The sequence below is a fragment of the Molothrus aeneus genome, chromosome 27, assembly GCF_037042795.1.
Source record: "Molothrus aeneus isolate 106 chromosome 27, BPBGC_Maene_1.0, whole genome shotgun sequence".
Lineage (NCBI taxonomy): Eukaryota > Metazoa > Chordata > Aves > Passeriformes > Icteridae > Molothrus > Molothrus aeneus.
Genome location: NC_089672.1, coordinates 3,215,519 through 3,232,817, shown reverse-complemented (window position 1 = coordinate 3,232,817; position 17,299 = coordinate 3,215,519). Strand labels below are relative to the sequence as shown.

Below are 17,299 nucleotides of genomic sequence, written 5' to 3'. Positions count from 1 at the left end.
GGGAACGGGCACTGTCCCGTCCCGCCGGGGCGGCAGGGGGCAGCAGGAGCCCGGCGGAGCTGCCGAGCGGAGCCCCGGTGCCCCGGGCGGAGGAACCCCCGGTGCCCCTGGCCAGAGGATCCCCGGTGCCGGAGGAGCCGCCGGTGCCCCCGAACGAAGGAAGCCCCGGTGCCCCGGGCGGAGGAGCCGCCGGTGCCTCTGCCGGAGGAGCCCCCGGTGCTCCAGCTCCCCGGTGCCCCGGCTGGAGGAGCCCCGGTGCCGGAGGAGCCCCCGGTGCCCCGATCGGAGGAGCCCCCGGTGCGGGAGGAGCCCCCGGTCCCGGCAGCGCCGCCGCCCAAGCTCCGGTGCCGCCCGCGCCGCCCGGCCCGGCCCGTCCTGCCGGGACACTGCGTGGAGCCAGATGCTCCTCCAGCCTCTCTTCCTCTCCTTCTCCTCCTCCTCCTCCTCCTCTGATCCCCCCAGCGCTGCCTCCCCCACTCCCTTTAATCGACGTTTCCGCTGAAATGCGCCGGTTCCACGGATTTCTTTGATCTCGCTGAGGGAAGAAGGGAGCTATAGAAGAAATTAAATCTGCGCAGGAGGAGGAAAGGAGAGAGGAAAGCACTCTCGGGGGAGGCTGTTAAATGTCGCTTCTTTCTCATCAGAGCAAGAAAGAACTTGTCCTGGCCCGTGCCTGTCCCGGGTCACCTGCGCTTGGCTCTGGGGGTGCCCCTGGGCAGGGCAGGGCAGGGGTTGGCACCGCTGGCGCTGTCCCCGCCGCGCTGGCATGCGGGGAGCTGGCAGGCGAGCCCGGGGAAGCAGCCAGAGGCTACGATTTTGTTTTGTTCCCTTTGCCAGGGGCTGCGCAGAGCTGCCAGGGACGCCTCGCTTGGCTGCCGAGCCCCGGGCCCTGCGGGGTCCTGGCTCGTCCCACCAGCCCTGGGGCAGCTCTGGGGGCTGAGGGGGATGTTCTGGGTCCTTTCCTGATGCGCTCTTGCCATGGCGTTTCTACCGAACCACGCTGCCGGTGGCTCCGGTGACGGCGGGGATCAGCCCGGTGCCACTGGGAGCCCTGTGTGCTGGGCACCACCGTGATGGGAGCCAGATCATGCCAAAGCTGGGCACACACCGTGATGGGAGCCAGATCATGCCAAAGCTGGGCACACACCGTGATGGGAGCCAGGCTGTGCCAAAGCTGGGCACTCACCATGATGGGAGCCAGGCCGTGCCAAAGCTGGGCACACACTGTGATGGGAGCCAGATTGTGCCAAAACTGGCACACACCGTGCTGGGAGCCAGATCATGCCAAAGCTGGGCACACATTGTTCTGAGATCCAGATCGTGCCAAAGCTGGGCACACACCATGATGGGAGCCAGGCCGTGCCAAAGCTGGGCACACACCGTGCTGGGAGCCAGGCCATGCCAAAGCTGGCACACACCATGATGGGAGCCAGGTGGTGCCAAAGCTGAGCCTCTCCCCATCCCTGTGCCCGTGCCAGTCCTGCTGATGGATGCAATGGGATGGAGGAGCTGCTGCTGAGGACAGCAGAGGTGGCAGTGACAGGATTTTCCTCATCAGTGCTGGAATGGCGTGTCCCCACCCCTGCCAACATCGGGACAGCCCAGCCTGTCCCTAATCCCGGATCCTGAGTGCCTGAGGCTGCACTGCACAGTGAGGGGTTGCTGCAGGAGGCTGAGCCTGGCGCAGATCTTGGCAGGATCCTGCCAGAGGCCTTGCTGGGGTCCCTGCTCTCTTCTTCTGCCTTGGTGTCTCCACTCAGCCAGGCCCTTGTGCGTGTCTCAGCCCCCTCAGCCCCATGGTGAAATGCTGGGAAGCAGAAGGGCAGGGGGGACAGGATTCCCAGGCTTGGAGAGAGGTTTAGAACAGAGATGGTGCCTCAGTCCAGCTCTAAACTGCTTTTTTTTAAAAATTTTTTCTATTTTAATATTTTGCCTTAACATGACCTTGGCCAAATTATTTCCCCTCTGTTAGAGATTTATGGGCCTCTTCCAGAAATGATGTGTTCTGTCTACGAAAATAGACATGGTGCTGTTATTACATTTTAAAATATAATAAGGCTTGGGAGACTGCTCTTCTGCTGCTGCTCTCCCCAGCAGCTCCAGAGCACAAACCCCACTGGTTGCAGGTGTGGGGCAGTGAGAACAGGGGCAGCATCAGATCCAGAGCTGGAGTAACAGGAGAGATCATCCCAGCTGAGATCACAGCTGCTCTCAGAAAATCCCGGGAACAGACTGGGCAAAATGGGGCTAAACGAGCTGGGCTTCCTTGAGGACGGTCCCTGACTCAGTAAAGGCAGCAGGACCTGGAGGAAGCTGGAAAATCCCGCTCCAGCCCGAGGGGCCAGCACAGCCCATCGCCCCCAGGACTGCCGAGTGCCCGGGGCAGGCGCAGGGAGGCCCTCGCACGGTCCTGCTCTATCCCAGAGGGTTTGCCGAGGTTGTGATTGTTATTGTTCTTCTCTTGCAGGGGCTGCGGGCAAGTTCCTGTTGCTGAGGAGGGGCTCTGCTCCTCCCAGCTCTCTGTGCCGTGAGCTGAGCCACCAGCACGGCGGGGATGGGGCTGTGGGGAGCAGCAAAGGGCTGCGGGCCTGCTCCTGGATTAAGGTTAAAGAGGGGGAGAGGCTCCTCACAGCTGCCGCTCCTCAAATGTTTTATTTCCTGCTCAGTGTAAGCCTGGATTGACCCGCAGCAGCAGCAGCAGCAAATGTCCCGAGCAACCACCGCTGTCCCTGAAAGGAGTCAAAGCACCAGGAAACCCACGAGGAAACCCAGAGTGGGTTGTGTGCACCACGGGGAGCTCTGGGAGGAGGTGACAGCGCTGTTGTGGGGCTGCTGGGACGGGGACACGAGTGTCCCTTTCCCATTCCAGGTATCTGCCCATCCCAAAGGACACGGGGAGATGGCAGGGAGCTGGGGGCTGTCGGACCCTTTGCTGGGGCTGAGGAACAGGCCTGGCCCAGGAGCCTTTCCCGGGAGCTCGGTCTGGCACAGGGATGCTGCCGCTCCCGCCATCACACGGTGCCGGGAATTCCCGGTGAGGCGGGACCTGCGGCCCGGGGAGGGCTGCGTGGGTGTGTCGGCTTCGTTTATTTTCTTAATTAAAAAACAACAACAAAGAGGCAGAGGATGGACACGGAGCGAGACACGACGGCTTCTTGTGTTTACCACCGAAAAGCTGCCCGGGACGGCAGCGGCTCCGGTGCAACCTCCCGGTTCCGTTTTGCGGGCAAAGCTGCGGTGCCGGACGCGGGGTTGCTCACCGCGGGGCTGGAGGGTCCGTGCAGTGCCGGGGATCCCGCGTGGGGCGGCGGGAGCGGCCCGAGCCCGGTCCCTTCTCGGTCCCCTCCGCTCCCGCAAGGGTTAAACCGCGGCTCCGCCCCCTCGTTCTCCTCTCGGCCTCCCTTGATTGACACCCGCGCGCCGGCCGGGCTGGGGCTGACCAATGGGGAGGCAGCTCCGCGCGCCCCACGTGGAGGCGGCCGCGCTGGGCGCGCTCCCATTGGCTGGCGGCGGGGGCGCCTGCCCGCACGGGCCAGGCCCCACGTGGAGCTGGCGCTCGCGCCCGTTCATTGATCGCGCTCCGCAGAGCGGCGGCCGCGCGGGCGGGGCGGGGCGGGGCGGGGCGGGGCGGGGCGGGGGCTCGGCCCGGCTCGGCTGCGCTCGGCTGGACTCGGCTCGGCCCGGCCCGGCTCGGCTCGGTTCGGCTGCACTCGGCTGGACTCGGCCCGGCCCGGCCCGCCCCGCCGCAGGGGCGCGCGCCTGGGGCCGGGGCCGGGTCTGGGACCCGCAGCGCGGTGAGTCCCGTCCTGTCCCGTCCTGTCCCGTCCTGTCCCGGTTCGGCTCGCCTCGGCTCGGTGTCCGCCGGCCGGGGTCCGGCCGCGCTCGGAGCTGGGTGGGCGGCCGGGCCGGTGCCGCCCCGCGGCCGTACCTGCGGCGGGCGGCGCGGGGCCATTGTCTGCGCGGCGCGGGGGGCCGGGGCTGGGCGGCTCCGCCGAGCCCGGGGGGAGCCCCGGGGCCCTCGGTGCCCGCGGGAACCGGGGGGGGGGCGCTGCGGGCGGGGCTCCCGGGCAGCGCCGGGCGGTGACCCCCGGTTCTTCTCCAGGGCCTAATCCGGAGCTGGGAGCGGTGTCCCGGGCCTGTCCCGCGCCTGTGGCGGGGCCCGCGCGGCCGGAGGGTGCCGGGCCTGTCCGGTGCCGAGGATGTTCCCGCAGAACAGGCCCCCGGTGAGCCCCCGTCCCCTCTCAGCCGTGCCAGCCCGGCCCTGCGCCCCCGAGCTCGGTGATGCTCGGTGCTGACCCACAGCCGAGTGCCGGTACCGCGGGTGATGCTCGGAGCCAGCGCCGGTACCGCGGGTGATGCTCGGAGCGGTGCCGGGGCTCTTCCCAAAGCCGGCCTGGGCTTTGTGGGGTGCCCGGAGCAGGATTCAGGGGCTGTGAGGGATGGTGGGACGGGGATGGGCAGGCTCGGAGCTCAGCGTGTGGTGGCCACCAGGTCTGTGCCATGCCCAGTGCCCCCCGTGGTCGTTCATCCCTTCTGGCTCTGTGGTCACACCAATGCTGACAAGGCCCTTGGTGCCTGGTCGGGAGCAGTTTCCTCTCCAGTAACTCCTTGTGCAACCTCCTGCATGTGCTGCCCTCCCAGATGTGCCCACAGCCTCTTCCCCGGGTGCAGGGATGCCCTGGGGGACGTGCCAGCCTTGCTGGGCAGCAGCAGGAGGTGACCCTGGAGGTGCCATCTCTGCCTAGGCCCATCTCCAGGCACCCTCTGCTGCCTCAGGAGCTGCTGTTGCTGCCAGTGCCATCCCCAGCACCCCCCAGTCCCTCAAGCTGACTTACCCAGAGACCTTGGATCGCATCAAGGAGGAATTCCAGTTCCTGCAGAACCAATACCACAGGTGAGAAGCTGCCAGAGCTCACCTGGGTGAACTGGGCACTTCAGTGATGCTGGCTCCTCCTGGCACTGGGCAGCACTGTCTGGTGTGGCTGGTGGACTGGTCCCTCCAGAGGATGGCTGTGCCAAGCATCACCTTGGTAGCTCGAAATGAGAGGGGGAAACTCAACCTTTGCCTGCCAAAAGCCCCAGGAGGAGGTGCTGGCTTCCAGCAGCCAGCTCCTGGGCTGAGCCAGAGCCATCACTGGGACCTGGAGTCCCTCTGATCCCCGAGGCTGCTGCCCAGGATCATCTCCCCATTCCCTGGAGTCCCTGTGATCCCTGAGGCTGCCCAGGATCGCCTCCCCTTCCCCACACTGTGCAGGTTTAAACGCAGCTGAGCTTTGCAGCTCACTCCATTTGGGAAGCAGATGCTGGGGAGGGGGTGAAGAGTCCGTGCAAATTGCTCCCTGATGCCCAGATCCCTTTGGTGTCCACCTCCTCTTCATCAGCCCCTTCCTGCCCTCCTTCAGGTGGTTTTCTTGGCTTGTGCTGGGAGGTGGGATTGGAGCTGAGAGGAGGCTGAAGCGCTGGGAGGGCTCCTGCTCTGTCCATCTTGTCACTTGGGAGGAACAAGGGGGGGTTTGCTCCTTCTCCCTCTCTCTCCTCTTTATTTTCACAGCTTGAAGTTAGAATGTGAAAAGCTGGCAACAGAAAAAACAGAAATCCAGCGTCATTATGTCATGGTTAGTGAGCTCCACCTGAAAGGAGAAGGGTGGTGTGGGATCTCCTCTGAACCATCAAAGCACATGCAGGGATGCTTTGCCTTCCCTTTGCTTTTGGGTTCTGTGGCCAGGCCCTGAGACCTGGTTTTGTGGCTCTTCCTGTCTGGTTTCCCCCTGAAAAAATCCATGGTGTTGGAGCAGGACGTTCTGCCTCAGCTTGTGGTGGCAAATCTGCTCCTGTGTGGGTTGATCCCATTCCTGGAGGAATCCTGGGAGGGCTGTGTCCATCCTGTGGGCTTCAGCTGTGTGCCAGAGCCCCCTGTGCTGTGCCAGAGCCCCCTGTGCTGTGCCTAAGCCCCCTGTGCTGTGCCTAAGCCACCTCTGCTCCTGGGAGAGGAGCTGGGGACCCTGCTGTCCCCATGGCCTGGCCACACCTCAGCTGTTTGTGGCCAGGCTGAGCTGCTGTGCCAGCACCACAGAGGATTTTCTGCTTGGGAGCTCCCCTGGTCTCCAGAGCTGAGCTGATGCAGATTTCTCTCCCTCACAGTACTACGAGATGTCCTATGGCCTGAACATCGAGATGCACAAACAGGTGAGTGTGGCTGGGTTTGGAGCTCTCTCCACCTCCTTGGTCCCATCTCCCTGGCCCCATTTTACCACCTGGGCTCTTCACAGACAGCATGGGAAGCTGCTCCCTGCTGCAGCCCAGGAAACTCAGTGTTTGTGGGGGATGTGTCCTCCTCCTTGTGCTTTGTGTTGCTCTGTGCTGTGGCCTTGGCTGCCTCCTTAGGTCCCCACACAGGTCTGTGCTCTGGTTTTGGGTTCAGGGTGCCCTGCCTGGACTGTGATGCCTCCTTAGGTCCCCACACAGGTCTGTGCTCTGGTTTTGGGTTCAGGGTGCCCTGCCTGGACTGTGGTGCTGCTGTTGTGTCAGGCAGAGAGGGATGGTGGAGGATTTGTGCTTGCATGGCCGCTCACACCGGTTGTGAGTGTTGTGAAGGAGACTGGTTTATTCCTCAGGGCAAGGGGGGCTGCAGGGTCACAGCAAGCTGAGGGGCTCTGGATCAACACCTTTCCAAGTGGGCCAGGGCTGAGGAGCATCCTGAGGAGAAAGGAGGGTTTGTTCTGTGGGGTGGGTGCAGGGTGGGCTCTCCGGGGGCTCAGCTCTGCGCATCCTCCCTCGCTGCTTCCCCTCCCTCCCTTCCTCAGCTCCCTCCCTCCCTCCCTTCCTCCCCTGAGCCGAGCTCTGGGTCACACCAGCTGCTCTGAGACAGAAGGTTTCTCCTCATCTATTTTTAAAGAGGCTGCGGAGGAGCCTGGCGAGGAGGCGCCGCCGCCTTCCTGCCCGCCCCGCGCCCGCCGACGCCAACTGTTGCACAGGAGGGCAGTGCTGGCCCTGTCCCCGTGCCAGGGCAGGATCTCAGCCACTCCTGCCCGCTCTGTGCCCGCTGGGAGGGTGTTCTGCCCCTCTGGGATGCCCTCCTTGCCCCAGCGTCCCTGCTGATGCTGCCCTTGTGAGAGCAGTTCTGGGGTCAGTTCTGTCCCTGGGGCAGTTCTGGGGTCAGTTCTGTCCCTGGGGCAGTTCTGGGGTCAGTTCTGTCTCTGGGACAGTTCTGGGGTCGGTTCTGTCCCTGGGACAGTTCTGGGGTCAGTTCTGTCCCTGGGACAGTTTTGGGTTAATTTCTGTCTCTGGGACAGTTCTGAGGTCGGTTCTGTCCCTGGGACAGTTCTGGGGTCATTTCTGTCTCTGGGACAGTTCTGGGGGTCTCTGGGACAGTTTTGGGTTAATTTCTGTCTCTGGGGTGGTTCTGGGGTCAGTTCTGTCCCTGGGACAGTTCTGGGGTCAGTTCTGTCCCTGGGACAGTTCTGGGGTTGGTTCTGTCTCTGGGACAGTTCTGGGGTCAGTTCTGTCTCTGGGGTGGTTCTGGGGTCAGTTCTGTCTCTGGGACAGTTCTGGGGTTGGTTCTGTCTCTGGGACAGTTCTGGGGTCAGTTCTGTCTCTGGGACAGTTCTGGGGTTGGTTCTGTCTCTGGGACAGTTCTGGGGTCAGTTCTGTCTCTGGGGTGGTTCTGGGGTCAGTTCTGTCTCTGGGACAGTTCTGGGGTCAGTTCTGTCTCTGGGACAGTTCTGGGGTCAGTTCTGTCTCTGGGGCGGTTCTGGGGTCAGTTCTGTCTCTGGGACAGTTCTGGGGTCATTTCTGTCCCTGGGACCCTTCAGCCTTTGGTCTCCTCTGGAGGCTGAGAAGGGGGTCTGGGTTCTGCCCCCTCCTCTCAGCCCTGTGCTGGCTCCGTGGTGTTTCCATCCTCCCCACCAGGGTGGACAGGGAGCTCTTTGGGGCTTGGGGCAGCCTGCCCAGGGTCTGTCCGGCCCCGCAGAGCTGCGAGCTGCTCTCCTCTGGCTGCTGTTCCCTCCCAGCCCTCTCAGGCTCGTGTTTGCTGCCAGCCCCAGGTGCCGCTGGCCGCCGGCCAGGGAGCTGTCGGCACTTTTAACAAGGGCCCCGAGTCTGCTCTGACAGCCCCGGCCATTGTGTGAGACCAGAACGGGAACGGGCTCAGCGCTGCCCTGGGGGCTCTGTCCCTCCTCCCCTTCCCCCAAATCCTGCCCTGCTCACGGGCACAGGCAGATCCTGAGGGCACAGCAGGTCCTGAGCGCTGCTGCCTGCCCTAGAGCTCCTGACCAACATGGGCTGAGGCCATGATGTGCTGTGCCTCTGTCCCTGCTGTGCCCCCTGTCCCCAGGTGCTCAAGGGCCAAGGTTTGGGGTTTGTTTGGGGGGAAATGGGGCTGAGGCCATGCTGTGCTGTACCTCTGTCCCTACTGTGCCCCGTGTCCCCAGGTGCTCATCAGCAAGGGCCAAGGTGTGGGGTTTTCTTGGGGTTTATTGGGGGGAAATGGGTCTGAGGTGTGGGGTTTTGTTCTGGGGTTTTTTGGGGGGAGAAATGGGGCTGGGGGCTGGCTGTGCTGTGCCTCTGTCCCTGCTGTGTCTCCTGTCCCCAGGTGCTCATCACCAAGGGCCAAGAGTGGGGTTTTGCTCTGGGTTTTTTTGGGGAGAAATTGGGCTGGGGGCTGGCTGTGGTGTGGTCTCTGTCCTTGCTATGCTCAGTGTTCCCAGGTGCTCATCACCAAGGGCCAAGTGTGGGGTTTTCTCTGGATTTTTTGGAGGGGAAATGGGGCTGTGCTGTGCCTCTGTCCCTGCTGTGTCCCCTGTCCCCAGGTGCTCATCACCAAGGGCCAACGTGTGGGGTTTTCTTGGGGTTTTTTGGGGGAAAATGGGGCTGACGTGTGAGATTTTGCTCTGGATTTGTTTGGGAGGAAATGGGGCTGGGGTCTGGCTGTGCTGTGCCTCTGTCCTTGCTATGCTCAGTGTCCCCAGATGCTCATCGCCAAGGGCCAAGTTTTGGGGTTTTCTCTGGGTTTTTTGGGGGGAAATGGGGCTGAGGCCATGCTGTGGTGTGCCTCTGTCCTTGCTATGCTCAGTGTCCCCAGATGCTCATCGCCAAGGGCCAAGTTTTGGGGTTTTCTCTGGGTTTTTTTGGGGGGAAATGGGGCTGAGGCCATGCTGTGCCTCTGTCCTTGCTATGCTCAGTGTCCCCAGATGGTTTGGGGTTTTCTCTGGGTTTTTTGGGGGGAAATGGGGCTGGGGTCTGGCTGTGCTGCTGCAGCTCTGCAAGCAGTCACAGCCTTGGCAGGAGAGGATCAAAACAAGAACGAGCAGGAGACGTTAATTTATTTTTTTTTTTTTATTGTTGCTTTGTTTTTGGCGTGGAAAGGGGCCTGTAGCTCTCTATAAAAGCACCTCCCCGAATCTGCCTGGCCTTGGGCTCGCTCACCGAGAGCCGGAGGGGAGGCGACGCCGGTGCTGGTGGCTGGGGGTGGGGGGGGCTGCAAACAGCGCGATCGTTTTTCATGCTGAGAGCGTTAAAGTGCCAGTAAATTGCACATTAACGAGTGCGAGTGAATTGGAGGCAGCTCTCCCCAAGGAGCTGCTGCCCATCAGTGCATTAGGGAAGAGAATCCATCACTGCCGGCCCCGGGAGACAGCTAAATCCTTCCCAGAACTGCCGGCTGCCAAATCTCCTCGCTCCCCCCCCTCCTCCTCCTCCTCTTCCTTTCTTTTCTTTCTCTTTTTTTCCTCCCCTCCTCAGAAGGGGAAGCGAGGGCAGGTGCCAGATTTGTTTCTGTGCTTTGGGGCTGGCAGGAGCAGAGCAGCTGCTCTGGAGGGCAGCATGGGAGTGACCCTGGCTCTGTGTGCCCACCCTGGCCGTGCCCCCTCACCCTGGCACTCACCTGGGCCTGGGAGATGTGCCCGAGGTCCTGGCAGGGAAATCCAGGGGTCAGTTCTGTCTCTGGGGCATGGGAGATGTGCCCAAGGTCCTCAGAGGGAAATCCAGGGGTCAGTTCTGTCCCCGGGGCATGGGAGATGTGCCCAAGGTCCTCAGAGGGAAATCCAGGGGTCAGTTCTGTCCCCGGGGCATGGGAGATGTGCCCAAGGTCCTCAGAGGGAAATCCAGGGCTCAGTTCTGTCCCCGGGGCATGGGAGATGTGCCCAAGGTCCTGGCAGGGAAATCCAGGGCTCAGTTCTGTCTCTAGGGCGTGGGAGATGTGCTTACAGTGAAATCCAGGGGTCAGTTCTGTCCCTGAGGGGTGGGAGATGTGCCCAAGGTCCTCATAGGGAAATCCAGGGGTCAGGTCTGTCCCTGGCAGGGGGTGCCATAGGAAAATGGGGCTCTGTGAGCTGGCAGGGGGTGCCATGGGGCTCTGTGAGCTGGCAGAGGGGTGCCATAGGAAAATGGGGCTCTGGAAGGTGGCAGGGGGTGCCATGGGGCTCTGTGAGCTGGCAGGGGGTGCCATGGGGCTCTGTGAGCTGGCAGAGGGGTGCCATGGGGCTCTGGAAGCTGGCAGGGGGTGCCACAGGAGCGTGGCACTGCACAGCACGAGACGCTGCTCTCCCTCCCCACGCTCTGAGCTCTTGATTGCCAGCGGCACTCGAGTGCTGCAGAAAAACAGCAGCTGGAAGGAGAGCACCTCTCCAGGGCTTCCTCCGGGCCGGGAGGGCGGCAAGGGGCGGGTGTGGTGCCATGGAGGCTGCCTGGAGGGCAGGGGGAGCCTGCAGGGGCCGGGGCTGCTGGGCTGGGGGAGCCTGCAGGGGCTGGGGCTGCTGGGCTGGGGGCTTGCTCAGGGCTGGCCTCAGTGCCATGAGCCTGGGGGGCTTCATGTCCCTGCCAAGGAGGAGCTGGAAGCCAGCCCAGGGCCCTCAGGGTGGGGATGGAGCGTGCTGGGGTTTGAAGGAGGTGTTGCTGTGAACAGGAATTGTCACCCCAGGGTGGTTCTGCTGAGCAGCCCTTGGGCTGGGTGTCAGCACCCTGAGATTGCCCACACCCCCATGGTGAGGGGGCTCTGCTGGCAGCATTTGGGTCCCTCAGGGTGGCCCTGATGGGATCTGTGGGATCTGTTTCTCCTCCCCTGCCAGACGGAGATCGCCAAGCGGCTCAACGTGATCTGCGCCCAGCTCATCCCGTTCCTGTCTCAGGAGGTGGGTGAGCCCTCGGGCCCAGCCAGGTGTGCAGAGCTCCTGTGGGGCCCAGGGGAAGAAACCAGCCTGCCCCAGCCTGCCCCAGCCGCTGTGTTTGTCCCCACAGCACCAGCAGCAGGTGGTCCAGGCTGTGGAGCGAGCGAAGCAGGTGACTATGACCGACCTGAACGCGGCCATCGGGGTACGTCAACCCTCTGCCCGCCTCTGCAGGGCCACTCGGGCGTGCTGGCACCTCCCAGGCTCCTGCCATCCCTGGCCTGAGCCCCCCTCCTGCCCCTGGCTGCGGCCCTGCCCCTCGTGCAGCTGAATGGAGGGGAGGAGAGAGGCAGACCAGGCTGGTTTGGGGGCTGCCAGCAGGATTTGGGGTGTAGGAGATGCAGCTGGGGAAGGGGGTGGTGGCTGGTGTGTGTCACTGTGTCCTGACAGCCTGGGTGGAAGGGGGCACCACCATCCCCACTCAACTGTTCCTGGAGACTGCAGCAGGTCCCACATCCAGCCCAGGGTGGGAGGGATGGGGTGGCCCCAGGACATTCCTGGGGACACCCTGAGTGCAGGCCCTGCCCCTCCACACCCAGGCCCCATTACTGACTGTCCCAGGGCTGCCACTTGCCCCTCACTTGCCCAGCAGCTGTCCTGGCACAGCCCTTTGACTCTGCCCTCCCCTCTCCTCTCCAGCACCAGCTGCAGACCCAGCACCTCTCCCACCACGCTCCCCCCATCCCGCTGACCCCCCACCCCTCTGGAATGCAGCCTGCTGGCCTGGCTGGCATCAGCAGTGCCTCAGGACTGCTGGCACTCTCGGGGGCACTGGGGGCCCAGGCCCAGCTCCTCGCCAAGGATGACAGAGGAGTCCATGACACAGAGCCCAGGGGTGAGTGTGGGGGAGTGTCCTGGCTTGAAAAGGAAATTAGTTTTTTGGGAGTTTGGTGGTCAAACCAATTAATGCTGAGATTTGAATGTTGGCACCTGGTGTGGCCACTGAGGACATGGATACCATGGCAGGGAGGCAGAGTTTGGGGTGGCTGAGGGGATCTGAGTGAACATGGGAACAGAGAGTGCTGGGCTTGGGGCTCCCTCTGCTCCCTGTGCCCTTCTTACCTGGGCACTTCCCTGGGCTGGGGGCTGCCTGTCCATGCCTCAGGGCTGCCAGCTGGGCTGGAGGGGCAGGGGGCTTGCAACTCTGGGGGGTTTGGGTGGGAACATCCTCCAGTGACCGGCACCCTCTGGGAGAGGGGTGAGGTGGGCTGGTTGGCTGGAGAGGGTTTAGGAGCACCCTGATGGTGGAGAAGGGTCTGGGACAACCCTGCTGCTGTCATGCTGGTCTGGCCCTGCTGTGAACGCCCCAGCAGCCATGGGTGAAGTGGGTGGCATTCCTGAGGGGCTCTTGGTGGTGACACAGTGTCCCCCTTTCCCTCCTCCTCCTGCTGCTCCTCTGCATTGCCACAGCGACAGACCGAGACCCCGGCCCTGTGAGTGCATTTTTCTTGTCTTGCACCATTCCGTGGTGGCACCAGCTGTGCTCAGGACACAGGGCTGGGCTGGGGCACTCCATGCTCCTGGAGGCAGCCCTGCCTGTGCCAGGAGCTGGGCAGAGCACCCCCAGCCACTGGCACTGTCCCTCACCCAGAGCTCCCTGGCGCTGTCGAATGGGGAGCGCGCGCGAGCCATCGCCGAGTACCTGAGCAGCAGCAAGAAGAGGAAGGTGGAGGAGAAGGACTTTGTTACAGACTATGTGAGCCCAGGGCTGGGGGGCTTGGGGTGACCCCATCCTCCCCTGTGGAGCGAGGAATGGAGCTGCCTGGCAGGCAGGAGTGAGGGTGGCTGCAGCTCCTCTGGCTCCAACCGCACTCCGCATTTCAGGGCAGCGATGCAGACAAAAGTGAGGACAACTTGGTGGTGGATGAGGTCAGTGTGCTGGGACACTGGGAACGGTCTGGGGTCAGTGTGCTGGGACACTGGGAGGGCTGTGGGGTCAGTGTGTGCTGTCCATCCCCGAGGGTGGGCCCAACAGGCTGCTCCGGGCAGAGGTGGGCATCTCAGCGAGGTGCCAGTGGCAGCAGTGAGCCCCAGGATCCAGGCTGGCAGCCCGGCCCTTGCTTGAGCCACCATAACCTGGTCCATCCCTGCCCTCCAGCCTGCTCTGCTCCCTGCTGATTTCCCTCCCTCCCCAGGACCCCTCTTCCCCGCACAGCGTCCACTCCTACTCGTCCCGGGAGAACGGGGTGGAGAAGGTCCCGCTGGGCAGGAAGGAGGCCGTGCCCCTCAGCCCGACCTCCATGGCCTCCTCCAGCAGCACGTCCCCGTCTCGGAGCAAGGATGCACCCACGGTATGTGTGACTCACTTGGGGCTGTGCTTGTGTCCTTGCTGGGCTCAGCTCACAGAGTGGCCATGGGTCCCCCTGCCTCCAAACCCATAGGGCAAAGTGCTGGAGGGACAGGGAGGTCCCACAGACCCTTCAGCACTGACTGAGCTGGGCTGTCACTGAGGGGGAGGCAACAGGGACCCCCTGGCAGGGGCGTGGTGCAGTTGCCACCTCCCCATTCTGTTCCTGGCAGGTGGAGAAGGCAGGAACACCCAGCCTGAAGTCCAGCACGCCCACCTCCCAGGGTGACACCCTGCCAGGCTCCAGCAGTGCCCAGCAGTTTCGCCCCACCGCTGCCAAGGTCCCCATGGACCCGCTGGGTGAGCTTGGCCCCGCTGGGGCCCGGGTGGGTCCCCAAGCTCTGTCTGCAGGGCCCCATCCCTTCACTCTGCCTCTCCCCCAGCAGCCCTGGGCCTGAGGAATCCTCTGGGAGTGCAGAGCCCCTACTCAGCCGCCTTTGGCTTGGCCCACCCTGCTGTCAACGGGGACGTGGCCGGGAGCGGCGCCTACGCCAGCCTGCACCTCATGTCCCCGCAGCTCAACGGGGCCGCGGCCGCCGGGGGCTACGGGCGCTCGCCCCTGGTGAGTGAGATCGTCCCCGTGGGGCTGTGGGGTCACAGAGTGTGAGCCACCCTCACCCCACTGTCCCCTGCAGGTGGGCTACGACCCGCACCCCCACATGCGCGTCCCGGGGCTGGTGGCCGGCATGCAAGTGGGGAGCTCGGGCAAGCCGTAAGTGGGGCTGGGCTGGAGGGGCTGTGCTGGGAGAGGAGGGGATGTGGTGGCTTGTGGGGGTGAATTTGGGCTGTGTGGACAAGCTGAGGGCAGCAGGGAGCAGAGCCTGGGGGAAAGCTGGGCTGGGCCTGTTGTGTGCCCAGCTGGCATCGCTGGGTGTGTTCTGCTCATGGCTCTGACTCCAATCTGTGCTGCCTCTGTTGGACCTGCAGCCCCTGTCCAGGCAGGATCCTACTGTGCTTCTCACTGCTCTGCTCCCCTCCAGTGCCTTCTCCTTCCATGTCCTCTGCCTCCAAACCGTGCTGCTTGTTGGTGCCACGTGCCTTTGGTGCCTTTTGGACCTGTGTGGCACCAGCCCCTGTCCATGCAGGATCCTGCTCTGCTTCTCACTGCTCTGCTCCCCTCCAGTGCCTTCTCCTTCCATGCCCTCTGCCTCCAGACCACGCTGCCTCTGTTAGACCTGCATGGCCCCTGCCCAGGCAGGATCCTGCTGTGTTTCTCACTGCTCTGCTCCCTTGCAGTGCCTACTCCTTCCACGTCAGCGCTGACGGGCAGATGCAGCCGGTGCCTTTCCCCCCCGACGCCCTGCTGGGCTCCGGCATCCCCCGGCACGCGCGGCAGCTGCACACCCTGAGCCACGGCGAGGTGGTCTGTGCTGTCACCATCAGCAACTCCACCAGACACGTCTACACCGGGGGCAAGGGCTGCGTCAAGGTCTGGGACGTGGGGCAGCCGGGCACCAAGACGGCCGTGGCTCAGCTGGACTGCCTGGTGAGGATGAGGAGGAGGAGGAGGAGGAGGAGGAGGAGGAGGAGGAGGAGCAGGAGTGCCTTTGGGCTGGGGCTGGGGCTGGCAAGGGGAATGTGCCCCTGCTGCAGTGGAGGGAGCAGAGGGGCCTTTCCCAACTGCAGTGGGAGAAGGAGAAGTGTCTCCTGCAAGGCCCTGTGTGCTCATCATGTCCTCCCTGCCTTGCCCTGCTGCCTGTCACCCCCGTTCAGAACCGTGACAACTACATCCGCTCCTGCAAGCTGCTCCCCGACGGCCGCAGCCTGATCGTGGGGGGGGAGGCCAGCACCCTGTCCATCTGGGACCTGGCAGCCCCCACGCCCCGCATCAAGGCTGAGCTCACCTCCTCTGCCCCCGCCTGCTACGCCCTGGCCATCAGCCCTGACGCCAAAGTCTGCTTCTCCTGCTGCAGCGACGGCAACATCGTGGTGTGGGACCTGCAGAACCAGACCCTGGTCAGGTGAGTTTGGGGCAAAGGGGCTGCAGGCCAGGACTGCTGGGGACTCCTGGGGCCAGCATCCCCTCAGTCCCTGCAGCATGTCCCTGCCTGTCCCTGTGTGTGACCCTGGCCATGGGACAGTGCCTGTCCTTGCACTCCTCACTGCTGGCTGCTGCCCTGCCCACGCTCCGTGCTGCAGGTGCTGCCTGCCCTGACAGCTGTGCCCTCTCCCTCTCCATCTCCCTCTTTCCCAGGCAGTTTCAAGGCCACACAGACGGTGCCAGCTGCATTGACATCTCTAATGATGGCACCAAGCTTTGGACAGGGGGGCTGGACAACACCGTGCGCTGCTGGGACCTGCGGGAGGGCCGGCAGCTGCAGCAGCACGACTTCAGCTCCCAGGTAGGGCTGGAGCCCTCTGGCAGCACCTGGGGCCACCTGGCACCTGCTGCTGGGCCACCTGTGAGCCTGTGTGTCCCCTCAGATCTTCTCCCTGGGCTACTGCCCCATGGGAGAGTGGCTGGCCGTGGGCATGGAGAGCAGCAACGTGGAGATCCTGCACGTCACCAAACCTGACAAGTACCAGCTGCACCTCCACGAGAGCTGTGTCCTCTCTCTCAAATTCGCCTCCTGTGGTAGGCACACCTCTCCTGGTTCCCCCTTTCTCTGCAGCCTCATGGATGCCACCTCCACTTCTGTCTGTGTGTCACAGGGCTCGTTGCACTGGGGGCAAGCATTTATTCTGGTAGCCAGCCTTGTCCTGGTGCTGATGGTCAGAGAAGGGGTGTCCATCCCTCTTGGAGCAGTGCTGGCTGCTGGAGCCAAACTCCTCTTTGTGTTCCCTTGGCTGCCTGTCTCTGTGTGTTTCACAGCCTGGGCAGGATCTGCTGCTGGCTCTGGTGAGGTGACAAGAGGCTGTTTTGTCCCTCCACAGGGAAGTGGTTTGTGAGCACCGGGAAGGACAACCTGCTCAACGCCTGGAGGACGCCCTACGGAGCCAGCATCTTCCAGGTGAGGGCTGGGGCTTCCTGGGCTGAGGCTGCCCAGCACAGCCCAGCTCTAATTATGTGCCAACCCCATAAACTCATCCCTGCAGCCTCCCCAAGGAAGGGGGAGCTGGGACCTTGCTCTGAGGCTGCTTCTTGTGCTTCTCCCTGTTCTCTGCAGTCAAAGGAAACCTCCTCAGTCCTCAGCTGTGACATCTCCACGGACGACCAGTTCATCGTGACGGGCTCAGGGGACAAGAAAGCCACAGTTTATGAGATCATTTACTGAGCCCCAGAGGTGCCAACTGCAGGACAGGCAGCTGTCCATGGGGGGATGGACAGGTGGACTCTACCTGCCCTGCTGCTGACTTCCCAAAGAACGTGCAGCCAGTGGCTGTGGCATCCCAGCTGGAGGAGAGAGGAGAGGGGTGGAGGTGGCCCTGAGACCGTGGCCAGGCATGGTGCAGGCTGCTGCTCGGGGTGGATTTCCTGGGGACTTTCTCCTTGTTTTGTTCTTTGTGGGTTTCTTTCTAAATCTAGACTGTGGGAGTTGGAGATGGGGGGGGTGGTCTGGCATTGTTAGGGGTTTTGTTTGGGTGCTTTTTTTTTAATTTTTGTTTTTTAAGCTTTTTGTTGTGGGGTTTTTATTTGTTTAAGGCTCTGGGCCTGCCAGGGTGGATGGGCTCTGGCCTCACTTCCCTCTGTGCCTCCCAGGGTGTATTTAATAATAAAAACAAACCAAAAAAAAGGCAGCTGTGCCTTGTCCTGGGCAGTACCCTCAATGCTCTGTGTGGGTGGGATGGACCCGGGTGGGAAGGGGTGACACCACAGCAGGAACCTTGTCCCTTTTGGTCACAACTTGCT

At 63.0% G+C, this 17,299-nt stretch overlaps 1 protein-coding gene across 3 annotated transcripts; it reads left to right on the top strand.

Moving 5' to 3' along the window:
- The first annotated feature begins 3,713 nt into the window (after positions 1–3,713).
- On the top strand, positions 3,714–17,187 carry LOC136566823 (transducin-like enhancer protein 1). Of its 3 annotated transcripts, none has more exons than XR_010785082.1 (21): positions 3,714–3,794; positions 4,103–4,223; positions 4,746–4,894; positions 5,552–5,615; positions 6,142–6,186; positions 11,064–11,126; positions 11,233–11,307; positions 11,802–11,997; positions 12,573–12,595; positions 12,754–12,858; positions 12,987–13,031; positions 13,298–13,453; positions 13,683–13,809; positions 13,893–14,071; positions 14,145–14,221; positions 14,746–14,995; positions 15,223–15,470; positions 15,708–15,851; positions 15,934–16,084; positions 16,384–16,460; positions 16,617–16,728. XR_010785082.1 is itself a non-coding variant. In XM_066566138.1 (21 exons), the coding sequence occupies exons 2-21, from the start codon at positions 4,200–4,202 to the stop codon at positions 16,722–16,724; spliced, it is 2,307 nt and encodes a 768-aa protein (XP_066422235.1). In that variant the 5' UTR covers positions 3,714–3,794; positions 4,103–4,199; the 3' UTR covers positions 16,725–17,187. The 3 variants fall into 3 exon arrangements, 2 of the variants coding, with proteins under 2 accessions (XP_066422235.1, XP_066422233.1); XM_066566138.1 differs by having other exon boundaries at positions 13,896–14,071; positions 15,704–15,851; positions 16,617–17,187; XM_066566136.1 differs by having other exon boundaries at positions 15,704–15,851; positions 16,617–17,187.
- The last annotated feature ends 112 nt before the right edge of the window (positions 17,188–17,299 follow it).